General features: G+C 41.6%; 1 protein-coding gene across 1 annotated transcript in view; it reads left to right on the forward strand.

The window, feature by feature from the left end:
* The window catches only part of LOC145356817 (decorin-like), a 34,888-nt gene that overhangs the window by 12,944 nt on the left and 8,395 nt on the right, over window positions 1–13,549 (forward strand). Inside the window, exons 3-6 of the mRNA XM_080209724.1 lie at window positions 2,300–2,513; window positions 5,668–5,781; window positions 7,220–7,313; window positions 13,187–13,325. Of these exons, the coding sequence (XP_080065850.1) occupies window positions 2,300–2,513; window positions 5,668–5,781; window positions 7,220–7,313; window positions 13,187–13,325 (561 nt within the window). The remainder of the gene's footprint in view (window positions 1–2,299; window positions 2,514–5,667; window positions 5,782–7,219; window positions 7,314–13,186; window positions 13,326–13,549) is intronic.

Below are 13,549 nucleotides of genomic sequence, written 5' to 3' on the forward strand. Positions count from 1 at the left end.
TGTGTGTGTGTGTGTGTGTGTGTGTGTGTGTGTGTGTGTGTGTGTGTGTGTGTGTGTGTGTGTGTGTGTGTGTGTGCAGGGGGTGTGGGGGGAGTCCTGACACTTATGGGTGTTTCCTCCATGACTGTACAGTGGCAAAGTTTATTTTTAGCGCAGATTAGGGTGCCCTTTTAAAGATGACATCCTGAAGCCATTTGTGAAGCCTGCCTTGCTGTCTCTATCAGGCCCCACCCTGCCAGGGTGACAGTGCAAACCATACTCCCAGATTCACTCTGCATTGAGTGCTGGAAAACCTGAGAGCTTAAAATTGCCGATGACATGAAGTGGTATTTCTGATTACGTATTTTTTAATTGGACAATAATCTTTGTTTACAAAAAAAAAGAGAATATTGGCAATGCTCAACATAACTGGCAGCATCTGTGGAGAGAGAACTGGAGTTAATAGAGCTGGTTAAACAGAAGAGTTTGTATTAAAGGTCAATGGCCCAAAGCTGATGCTACTTGACTTCCTGTGTGTTGACTGAGTGGTCACATGATAATGTGACGACATGGCTGCAAAAGTGGTCTCATGTCGGGGGTGTGGGAATTATCCCCCAGGAGCACAGGCAGAGCAGAAGTGCTGAAGTAGCTGCTAAGTTAGTGAATAAACTATTTTTTGTTGAAAGGCTTCGCTGTCAGTGATTCTAGAACCCAACATATTTACACTGAATAGTTCCAGTATTTTCTGCTTTTATTTCATATTTCCATTACCTGCAACAATGTGCTTTTCTACTTTCCTTTTACAAGTGGTTTAATGGGTGAAATAGAATGTATTGGTAGTCTTATTTCAATAAGAATGGAAACCAGTAGTTGGTCCTTTTACTGTGAGGTCAATGTCAACCATGCTTCAATGATTGCGTACTCACAGAAGGCTATGAGCTCAATGTAAAGTTTTAAAGTTTATTTATTCGTCTCACAAATAGGCTTACATTAACATTGCAATGAAGTTACAGTGAAAACCCCCTTGTTGCTACATTCTGGCACCTGTTTAGGTGCGCTGAGGGAGAATTTAGCATAGCCAATACAGATAACAAGCACATCTTTCGGACTGTAGGAGGAAACTCATGCAAATACGAGGAGACCATGCAAACTCCACACAGACAGTGACCCAAGCTAGGAATTGGTCCCTGGCACTGTGAGGCAGCACTGCTAACCACTGTGCCACCAAGTCCCCGCCCCAGAGATTTGAGCATGTGACCTAGGCTGACACTTCAGTGCAGTATGGAGGGTGTACTGCAGCATCAGAGGTGCTGGCTTTTGGATGAAAAGTTATCAAATGTTTGGGTGAAATGTCAAATGGATGTAAAAGGTCTTTCTGACTGCACTATTTCAAGAAAGGGAAGAAAAGCCTTGGCCAATATTTATCCCTCAACCATACTTAATGAAACAAATTAATCATTGCTACATGTTTGTGGGAGTTTGTTGTGCACAATATCACATGACAACAATGACTACACTTCAAAAGTATTTATTAACTGTAACGTGCTTGGGTGGGGGGGAGGGGTCCTGAGGCTTCATAACGCAAAATATAAAATCAAACTTCTTTATTCTGGAATAATTTTGTAAGTGAAAGTAAAGATGCAATAGTCCCAGATGACAGTAGATTGGCTAGTGGTTTTTTTTCATTAATTTGTGAGACATGGGCATCGCTGGCTGGCTAGTATTTATTGCCCATTCCTCGTTGCCCGAGGGCGGTTGAGAGTCAACCATATTTAGGGGATTCTGAAGTCACATGTAGACCAGACCAGGTAAGGACGGCAGATTTCCTTCCCTAAAGGACATTCATGAACCAGATGGGTTTTTTGCAATGGTTTCATGGTCGTCAATGGATTCTTAATTCCAGAATTCTTTTATTGAATTCAAATTCCACCACCTGCTGTGATGGGATTCAAACCAGGGTCCCCAGAACATTGGCTGAGTTTCTGGATTAATGGTCTAGCAATAATACCATGAGGCCATCATTCCCCCTAAGCTGAGGATCACCATTCCTCAGGACAAGTTGAGAAGGCAGGGCCTTTGTGAATGATCTCAACTACGGGAATTGAACCTGCGCTGTTAGTATTACTCTGCATTACACACCAACTGCCCAGCCAGCTGAACTAACCAACAGAGTTCATAAGTATGCACAGATGGAATGCCCATGATTTTCACTGGCAATGGGTAAGGGTCCCTATCATCATTGCAGCTAAGAAAATTACACCTTTGTCTGTTCCTGAATTCTCAATTCATTCTCTGTTTGTTTGTTTCTAATTTAATTTAGATTTTAATTCTTGTGAACAACAGGCTGCAGAAGATTCACCCCAAGGCCTTTTCATCACTTCACAATCTCAGGCGGCTGTATCTTTCCAAGAATCTTATCAGTAGCGTTCCAGAGAACATGCCAAAGACTCTCCTTGAACTCCATATATGTGACAACAAAATAAACTATGTGAAAAAGAAACCCTTTGATGGAATGTCCAACATGTTTGCTCTTGGTATGAATAATTCTGAATCATGTGTGAATGTTTTTGATCGAATGATCAGTTACTAAGGAAGATGTAATTGTTAGAAAAGGCCCTCAAAGTGATAATAATTGCAGCTTTAATGTGGGTGAAAATTCCTGGATTTTAGTATTCCTGCCAAGTGGGAACTTCTTTTTAACACAACCCATGGCTTCGTTGATCAAACATTAGCTTAAGAAATATAGATTGCTGCTTTCAAGACAACGTTAGTAGTCGTGCTACCAAAGAACAGGGCAGTACCATGACACAGTGGCTAGCATTGCTGCCTCACAGCGCCAGAAACCCCGGTTCAATTCTGGTCTCCGGTCACTGTCTATGTTGCGTTTGCATCCTCTTCTCATGTCTGCATTGGTTTCCCCCAAGTGCTCCGGTCTCCTCCCACCATCCAAAGATGTGCAGGAAAGGATATGGGTGGGATTGTGGTCAGTGCAGACTCGATGGACCAAATGGCCTCCTTCTGCACTGTGATTCTATAATTCTAACAAAGAACAGCACTGCACAGGAACAGGCCCTTTGGCCAACCAAGCCTGACACATGACAGCTTTCTAAACCAAAGACCTCTGGCCTCTACATGGTCCGTATCCTTGCCTTTCCATATATCTGTCAAGACTCCTCTTAAACAATTGCTATTGTATTGACTTCTACCTCCTCTCTGGCAACGCATACTAGGCACTTGCCACCACTGAAATTGTTGAACCTCTCTATAAAAGTAAATGGTTTAGATATATATGGCTGGGGGTGTTTTAGCCACCTTTCACTCTTAGTCTCACAAGAATGAATCATTCCAAACAGACAGTCAGCAAGCTTTGAAAACTATTTGAACCTTTAATTTATGGGTGTGTTCATTTATTAAAGAAAATTACAGCACAGGAACAGGCCCTTCGTCCCTCCAAACATGCACCACCATGCTGCCCGTTTGAACTAAAACCTTCTAATCTTCTGGAGACCATCTCGCTCAATTCCCATTCTATTCATGTATCTTCCCATTAAAAGTCATTACCATTTCTGCTTCCACTATCTCCCCCGGCAGTGAATTCCAGGAACCTGCCACCCTCTGTGTGAAAAAAGCTGCCTCGCACATCTCCTTTAAACCTTGCCCCTCACACCTATGCCCCCTAGTAATTGACTCTTCACCTGGGAAAAAGCTTCTGATGATCCACTCTGTCCATACCGCTCATAACCTTGTAGATTTTTATCAGGTCGCCCCTCCACCTCTATCATTCCAGTGAGAACAAACCAATTTGATCCTTTGTTTATCAGATAGCCTCATACTTGCAATACTCTATTATTATTTTACAGTGAATTTTTAAGACTGCCATCACATACCTTAAATAGGCCTTCATCTCCTGCGCTACCCAGCCTGTTTGGACTAAGAAAGTTAGGTTTTTTTGGTTGATCATTTTCACGATTACAACAGATTATTGGTTTGTTGGTCAAGAAGAATTTTTTTTCTCTTGGCCTTTCAATTTGCAACCTGAGAAATGTGATCCAATAGTGGGTTGCTTAGCAATGCTAAGAAAGAAAAGAAATAGATTAATCCAGCAGGCGGGAGTAAGTAAAACCCATATAGAACAACTTTAAGAAAAGTAAGCAAAATCTTCATGCTATGACAGCGCAGTAGAATTACAGCTCAGGACTTATCCCTTGCGCAAAAGATATGTTCTTTAAAAAATATCTTGGGGAAATTTGACTTGGTCAATGTTGGTTCACATCACAGTTCAGCCAGTCTAGTTCGTAGTTGATAATATCTGTGCCAGCTGGTGATTGTAAGAGTCAGACAGGAGTGGATTGTCAGATTTAATCAGGTCATTTGGATTACTGGAGCTTAGTAGATCAGGTATTCAATGAAATCCCTGTGGTTCTAGACTGAGTGGAAACATGGAATAATCAGCAGTGGAATGTAGCCAACTGGGTTGTACAGTGTTCGTTTTAATGTTAGACCAATATGTTCGAAATTCTGCATGACTATCGCTTTGAAAACCAGCTACCTTTCTTCACAAATATACTGATTTGGATTGAATCCACAGTTGTTTGAATTGCACATAGTCTGTCAGAAGAAAACAGCTCATTGGGCAGCAATATATTTTGTCAAAAAGCACATGGCAACCTATTTACGTACTCTCACCAAAATCCTCCAAACTCGTCCATGGCCAGCTTCTCCCATGCCACTGCAGTGAATAGAATTTTGGCTGGACACCAAACTCCACATCCTTACTTGCAGCGGGGCAGAAATGGACAAGATTGGAGAATCCGATCCATTGTTCTGAAAAGAATGTTAAGGTTCTGGAAAGGGTACAGATCAGAGAGAGGTGGTAATTACCAAAAACGACTAGACAATATGAGTTTTTCTCCCATTAGGACAGTGACAATCATGAGAAAATCTGAATGAATTGTTCAAATTTGCTTTAAATAAAAAACTTTCATTTTTCATTGTCAGGTAAATTGGGAACTATGGAAAATATACTTGGATCCATTCCCAAAAGAACAAGGTAGAGGATGAAAGTAGTTGTTAAAGACATGAATGTTCTTCAAGAAAAGGCAGCAAGGTGGCTCAGTGATTAGCACTATTACCTTACAGTGCCAGGGACTGGGGTTTGATTCCCAGATTGGGTGACTGTCTGTGCAGAGTCTGCATGTTCTACCCCGTGTCTGCATGAGTTTCCTCCAGGTACTCTGGCTTCCTCCCACAGTCCAAAAGACATGCTGGTTAGGTGGATTGGCCATGCTAGATTCTCCCTCAGTGTACCCAAACAGGTGCCAGAGTGTGGTGACTAGGGGATTTTTCACTGCAGGTGCCAGAGTGTGGTGACTAGGGGATTTTTCACTGCATTAACTTCATTGCAGTGTTAATGTAAGCCTACTTGTGACACGAATAAATAAACTTTAAACATGAAGAAGGGGCAGAAGGAGAATCACAATAGATTTTAAAAAGGAAATTGATAAGATATTTGGAAAATGCAAAAGATGTCGAACGTTTGGGTAAACTGACTCAGACAGAGAGAACTAAATGGTTATTCTCTGTGTTGCCCAATTGTAAATGGTCTTTAAATTAGATTCAAATCTTAGAAAGTAAACATAACCAGAGAAAAGTATTAGTCCTCTAACATATGTCTCTAAATCTCTATAGAATTAAGTAGAAATCCGTTGATGCCAAAAGGAATTGCAAAAGGAGCTTTTCAAGGATTGAAAACACTCTCATATCTCCGGATTACTGAGACAGGACTTTCTGAAGTTCCAAAAGGTGAGCGATTTTGGATTTCTCACTGCCCAAGATAGCTCGCAATGTTTTGAGGCTAACGTGATCAAGAGTTCATTGTTTCCAATGACACATAGGAACATAGGAGTCAGGAGCAGAAGTAAATCCAACCCTTTGAGCCTGCTCTGCCATTCAATCAGATCATAGCTGATCTCTCCCTGATCCCAAATCCACATCCCCACCTGTTCCCCATGCCCCCTTTTAATTAGAATAAGTTTATCTCCCTCCTGAAACCATTTAATGATTCTGGAACCATCGCACTATGGGGCAGCTGGTGATTGTAAGAGTCAGACAGGAGTGGATTGTCAGATTTAATCAGGTCATTTGGATTACTGGATCTTAGTAGATCAGGTACTCAGTGAAATCCCTGTGGTTCTAGACTGAGTGGAAACATGGAATAATCAGCAGTGGAACTGGGTTGTACAGTGTTCGTTTTAATGTTAGACCAATATATTCGAAATTCTGCATGACTATTGCTTTGAAAACCAAGTACCTTTCTTCGCAAATATACTGATTTGGATTGAATCCACGGTTGTTTGAATTGCACTTAATCTGTCAGAAGAAAACAGCTCATTGGGCAGCAATATATTTCGTCAAAAAGCACATGGCAACCTATTTACGTATTCTCACCAAAATCCTCCAAACTCGTCCATGGCCAGCTTTTCCCGTGCCACTGCAGTGAATAGAATTTTGGCTGGACACCAAACTCCTCATCCTTACTTGCAGCGGAGCAGAAATGGACAAGATTGGAGAATCACAAATTGGAGAACCACAAATTCACCACCCTCTGCGAGAAGTAGTTCCCCCTCATCTTGGTTTTAAATCGACAGCCTCGCAACCTATACCTGTGACTTCTTGTTCTAGATTGCCCCATAAAGGAAAAATTTGGTCTATATTTAATCCTTCAATCCTTTTTTAAATTTTATATATCTCAATCAGATCCCCTCTCACCCTTCTGAACCCTTCTGAGTGAGCCAACCAGAGAAGAACCTGTTTATCCCAACCCTCTGTTTTCTGTCAGTCAGCCAATCCTCAATCCGATCAAGTACTCTACCCCCAATCCCCTGTGATCTCACTTTCTGGATCAGTCTCTTGTGCGGCACCTGGTCAAATGTCTTCTGGAAGTCTGGATATACATCATCCATAGGTTCCCCACTATCCACTTTGTGGTTACATCATCAAAGAACTCAAGCAAGTTTGTCAAGCATGATTCCCCCTACATATAACCATGCTGACAATGGTGGGTTGAGCTTTGTCTTTCCAAATCTCCTTAATGATTGACTCCACCACAGAGATCAAGCTAACACTTAAATGTGCAATATTGAAACCTCTTACTTGTGGCAACAGTAAGAGAACAGCCCTGTGTAAGCCATTAACTGAACTATTAATACATTCTCACTGCTTATTTTGATCTGCTTCCAAGATCTGCCAAGTTCAATATCTGAGATGCATCTTGACCGCAATAAAATTCTCAAAGTGGAAGTGGATGACTTCAAGAACCTCAGCACTTTGGTCAGGTACAATATTTAAAATCAGCTCTGAAATGCATCATTTGAAGTAAAAACAGATCAAGGCTGCAATGCATTCAACAGGTCAGGTAGGATTGAGGAGAGTGAAAAATTGAGTTTCAGCTTGGTGATCTATCAGCAGAACCGAATCAGGAATTCACAGCTCTGTGGTAGCATGAATTAAACTTCACAATTATTTTAAAGTTAAAAAATGCAAAGATTCTTCCAAGAATGTTTCAAAGATAGAGAAAGAAAAATGGAAGATATTTTTCATTTTTCTTTCTCTATCTGAGAAACATTCTTGGAATTTGAGTTCTTGGAATTTGAATTTTTCTCAAATTGAATAAAGCTCAAAAGTGAAGCATTCATGCTAAGATAAAGAAACAACACATCCGATCCTAAAGTCTAACTTGCAGCTGATATTGCTAATTACACTTCCACTTTCAACTTTTACAGTTTCCTCAGTAAAGAGTTAGGACGGGATTTTCCAGCCTCGCTCCCCTAAATCCGGAAAATCCCACCCAAGGTCAATGAACCTATAAGTGGTCCGCCCCCTGCATGCTACGATTCCCGTGGTGGGAGGGGTGAGACAATTCCCTCCCTGAGTTTTTAAAGTTCTCCTAATGTGTCCCAACCCATTTTTTAACAAAGCAAAATCAAAACAACAGTGCGAAAGTTGAATTCCATTTCTGGGGAATAGTGAAATATCAGATGGAATTTTCTGACTGCACACTTGCCAAGGCCAGTAAGTCCCCCTGGAGCTCAATGGACCTTTAAATGGTCCGCAGAATATTCTGTCCCTCCCACTATCATTCTCATAGCAGGACGGGACATTTCTGACCATTGAATGCGTCTATCCCGCTGTCCTCCTATGCTGATTGAAGACAACAGGAAAGTTTTACAATAACTGGGGTTCACTAAGTCAATGATAAAGCATTTCAGGCATGTGTTCCTGTCCATTTTGAGGATGTGATAAATTTTAAACGTAATTAATGATCAGACAATGCAAACATATTCTAAAATTGTTCAGAAATTTTCTGGACTATACATTCCAACTGAGGACATTCACTTCTCCCAAAATGGACAGTAATTAGATAACAATCTCTTAAAGGTCAGTCCACAGAGTGTGAATTCTTTTCCTTTCTTTTTCCTCCTTTTCTTCAGGATGTAATGTCTTGAGCCCTAGCATAATTATAGTGTCTAACCATTTGAACTTCATTGCACTGGAATAGATCTACCAAAATGTTAAGGGCATAATATAGAATTAGGCTAGGCTGCAATGTTGAACATTTATAATCAATGAACATCGGGAACCTACTACAGATAAAGAGCTACTGGTCTATCCTGTAGTCCCAGTGGTGCTGGTGCCCAATCCATCACATTAGTCCTCACTTATCTGGAATAATGTAATCTCCTGGCAGAGGAAGGAAACCAGACAGAAAGGAGATAAGGAGCCATTGAGAAATGCAGAGAAAACAATAATCTCTGACTGCCTATAGGTGACCCAAACTAATCCATGTGATCACATTACAATATCCATAGAAACATATATATTTTTAAAAATCTTTGAGCTTCCAATAATTAGTTGAATGATCCAATAAAGTATTGTGTTTTAAAACTTTTTCCATAACAATTTACTCAAAAAGAACACCATTGATTAAAGCTTATTTTCTTTGTGTAGAAGTTTGTACATTATATTATAGAAATGTATATTCTATTTTATGCCAGTCACTCATACGCTCCACAAGGTTTTAGTCCAAATAGTATGCTGTTTACAGTTGCTTCCAGCTTCTAATGGGTTGTTCCATGTTTACTTTTCCAGCTGGATAGCTGCTAATCACAGAACCGATTTTCATTGTGATTATAATATAGATTCCTTCCCACAGGCTCAAGCTAGGCAAATCCTCCAGCCTCCTTTAAATCTTTACAAACTTAGTCACCTCCCACCTGCTTTCTGCATGTTGAACAATGGAATCAGCATTTTTCTGCTTCAGATTCAGGATTGTTTGTCTCTATCCATTGCCCTCTGCCTCTCAGATGTCTGCAGGCCACACTAAATAAATTGCTGTTTAGTAACCTGGGCTGGAATTCTCTGGCCATTCACACCAATGGGATTTTCTGATGCAGTGAGTGGAGGCTTGGCTGTGCGCCATATTCTCCGACCGCACTTGCAGCAGTGGCAGGGCATGAATGGATGGAGAATTCCAAACTTGATCTTAAAAATTCTTTCCTCTGCCCTCTTTCTTATGGTAACATGGAATGCACCTTGTGGCTCTCTTTGGTCTCAATTTCTTTTTGTCTTAGAAGTAAATGGATAGTTTATAGCACAACTGTTTACAGTCAGATACCAACAACACCTTTCTGGGACTTTGGGGGATTCAGGATCTACTCAAGATATACTCCAAGATGGCTGCCATTATCTCTAAACAATTATACCGAGTGCCTTCTCAGTCAAACAAGCTGAGACATTATTTCAAGTCAACAATATCACCACCCAGGCTTGTTGTCAGGCAGACTGCAGAACAGGTCACATGATCCCCTTCATTTTACCCACATTTAAATCTACAGTTGCAAAATCTAATAATACTATAAACCTCATAACTGTAACAACTTCCTACACAAGGCAATCCCTGTCTTAGGCAGGTGTTGTTTGAAGGAATTCAGTGAATTGACAGTCATGATGAAAGCAGGCAGTCTGATCCGCAGGTACACCACTCACTGGGAAAAGAAGACCGGTGGCATAGTGGTTAGTACTTCTGCTTCACAGTGCCAGGGACTAGAGTTTAATTCCCATCTTGGGTCACTGTCTATGTGGAGTTTGCACATCCTTCCCTGTGTCTGCATGGGTTTCCTCCGGGTGCTCCGGTTTCTTCCCACAGTCCGAAAGATGTGCTGATTAGGTGGATTGGCTGTGCTAAATTCTCCCTCAGTGTGCCCAAACAGGTGCTGGAGTGTGGTAACTAGGGGATTTTCACAGTAACTTCATTGCAGTAAGACTACTTGTGCTTAATAAATAAACCTAGTTTGCCCTTACAGTATGTGTCTAGGTGCACGTGAGGAATGTCCTTGGGGAATAATCAAGTTTTGCAGTGTTGTGTTGTTTTCCAATCACTGCAGATGTTAACAAAGATGAGAGTGACTTAGGCTTAAGGCAGATGTTGGGATCCATTCATTTTTTGACGCTATGTTGTGATGCTGCTGATCCAAAAATGATGAAATTCAAAAACAAAAGCAGATGGTAAAATCTTTCAGAAAATTACAATTATGCGTGTGGGAAGTTTGATGCACGCACAGCTGTGATCTGGAAATGCTTTCAAAGGATGCAAGTAAATCAAGCGATGGCATCTGCACATGTAGAAAGCTCTGAGTACAAACAAATATGATCATCTCCCTTCAATTTAGCTGCTCAGAATTTGGCTTGGATTCAGAGTGATTTAGGTTAATTAGGGTCAGAATTCCTGAAGTACAGCTCTGCCAACGCAAGAGCGGCAGAGTGGAACATCCAGACACTCCCAATTGCACTGGTACCTTCCTGTAGGCCAGCTGAAGAGAGGATGGCCACTGTTGCTTAAAAGGGGCCACCAAAGGCACTGACCTTGATTGAGACCTGATAAACGGGAGCACCTCCGTGTCATTTCCATGGGTGGAAGAAGGCCTTTCATAAAAAAAGTGACTTCTTTTCTTCCGTTCCCACTGGACCTCATTTATTCCACCCGAGGATGGATTGGTGGCACAATTGTTAGCACAGCTGCCTCACAGCGCCAGGGACCCGCGTTCGATTCCCCACTTAGGTCGCTGTCTGTGTGGAGTTAGCACGTTCTCTTTGTGTCTGCATGGGTTTCCTTCAGGTTCTCTGGTTTCCTCTCACAATCCAAAAGAAAGACATGTTGTGTTGGTTAGGTGTATTGCCTGTGCTAAATTCTCTCTGAGTGTACCTGAATAAGTGCTGGAGTGTGGTGACTAGGAGATTTTCACAGTAACTTAATTGCAGTGTAAATGTAAGCCGACTTGTGACAAAGAAATAAACTTTACTCTTTGTGGGGATCTGGTATTGTAGAATTATAGAATCCCTACAGTGCAGAAGGGGGTGATTTGGATCGTTGCCTGCACCGACAATATTCCCATCCAGGCCTTATCCCCGTAACCCTTGCTAATCCCCCTGACACTAAGAGGCAATTTAGCATGGCCAGTCCACCTAACCTGCACATCTTTGGACTGTGGGAGCACCCAGAGGAAACCCACACAGACACAGGGAGAATGTGTAAGCTCCACACAGACAGTGACCTGAGTATGGAATTGAACCCGAGTCTCTGTCACTGTGAGGCAGATGTGATCATGCGACCTGCTCTGCAGTCTGCCTAACAATAAGCCTGGGTGGTGAGATTGTTGACTCGAAAAAATGTCTCAAGATTGTTTCACTGAAAAGGCGCGAGGTATAATTGTTTAGAGATAATGGCAGCCATCTCAGACTGTATCATGAGTAGATCCTGTGTCCCCCAAAGTCCCAGAAAGGTGTTGTTAGTATCAGTGAGGTGTTGTGCCACTGTGCCATGACCAAATAGAGGCAGAAACCCTCAACTCATTTAAAGAGTGTCGGGAAATGCACCTCAAGTGCCAAGACCTGCAGGGCTATGAATGAAGTGCTAGAAAGTCAAATTAGGCTGGCTTTTCAGCTAACACAGAGATGATGGCCCAAGTGGTCTCTTTCTGTGTTGTGAACATTCTCTGGTTCTAATGAAGCTTCCATTGAAGACAATCCATATTTTTCAAGGATCGTTGCTTGGAAAAGTTCTTCTTTAATTCTTTCATGGGATGCCGTAGATATTGTTCTCCAAAGGGCATTAGTCGATCAGATGGGTTTTTACAAAAGTTATACGGTCAGCATTACCAAGACTAGCTTTATACACTAGATTTACAAATTGGATTTCACTTTTACAAGAGTAAGGGGGGATCTCATGAAAACTTATAAAATTCTAACAGGATTAGACAGGGTAGATTCAGAAAAAGTGTTCCCAATGGTGGGGGGAGTCCAAAACTAGGGGTCACAGTTTGAGGATAAGGGATAAACATTTTGGAACTGAAGTGAAGAGAAATTTCTTCACCCAGGGGGTGGTGAATATATGGAATTCAGCATCGTAGAATGTAGTTGAGGCCAAAACATTGTCTGTTTTCAGGAAGAAATTAGATCTCGCTGTTGGGGCTAAAGGAATATGGGAGGAAGAGGGGGTCAGGATATTGAATTTGATGATCAGCCATGATCAAAATGAATGGCAGAGCAGGCCCAAAGGGCCGAATGGCCTACTCCTGCTTCTAGTTCTTATGTTTCAATGAATTAAAATTCCATCAATGGCCATGGTGAGATTTGAACCCATGCCCCCAGAGCATTAGCCCAGTGAGATTACCACTCAAACAATTTTTTTCAATAGGGATTATCATTCTTAAGCAAGAATTGACTTAGACTGGGCATTTTCATATGTATGGTGTCCAAACACCTCACCACCAGAATTCAAAGGGGCAGAGCAATTCCTTCACATAAAATCGAATTCCACCACAAACTCTTCATCCACTCCAGGTAGAAGTCTTCTTTTTTATTCTTCTCCAAAACAATAATCCTAAGTCCTTTATTGTCATCATATTAAGTCTATGTTTTAATTGGGGAAGTCCATTTTCATTTGCCATGAATATTTACAGTGAATGGGATTCCTCAGAATTCCCATGGATACAGAGGAGCACCAATAAAGTAGCATTATGGAATCAATCACTCCCATATTCCAAATGTCTAATCTGTCCATCATTTAGTAAGGAAGTTCTTCTGAGTTTTCATATCAATGTGCTGCATGGATCTCTTTATGGTTCTCACCTTTTCCTTTCACTTTTACCAGGTTGAGACTGAGTTCCAACAAAATCAGGTATTTTGCGAATAAGACTCTGAGCCACATGCCTAACCTCCAGGATCTCCACCTGGACAACAACAGATTGCTTTCCATTCCTCCGGGCCTACCACAGCACAAAAACATCATGGTAAGGCACTGACATTCGGGAAATGAAATAGTTAACGTTGGAATGTGAGGCCAGTTGATAAGTTTTCCCTTATGGCAGTGAGGGAAATGAGGTCTTGATGCATCGGGCGGCACAATGGTTAGCACTGCTGCCTCACAGTGCCGCAGAACCATGCTCGATTCCCAGCTTGGGTCACTGTCTGTGTGGAGTTTGCACGCTTTCCCCATGTCTGTATGGGCTTCCTC

This window comes from Carcharhinus amblyrhynchos, chromosome 22 (genome assembly GCF_965287045.1).
Source record: "Carcharhinus amblyrhynchos chromosome 22, sCarAmb.v2.hapA, whole genome shotgun sequence".
Taxonomy (NCBI): domain Eukaryota; kingdom Metazoa; phylum Chordata; class Chondrichthyes; order Carcharhiniformes; family Carcharhinidae; genus Carcharhinus; species Carcharhinus amblyrhynchos.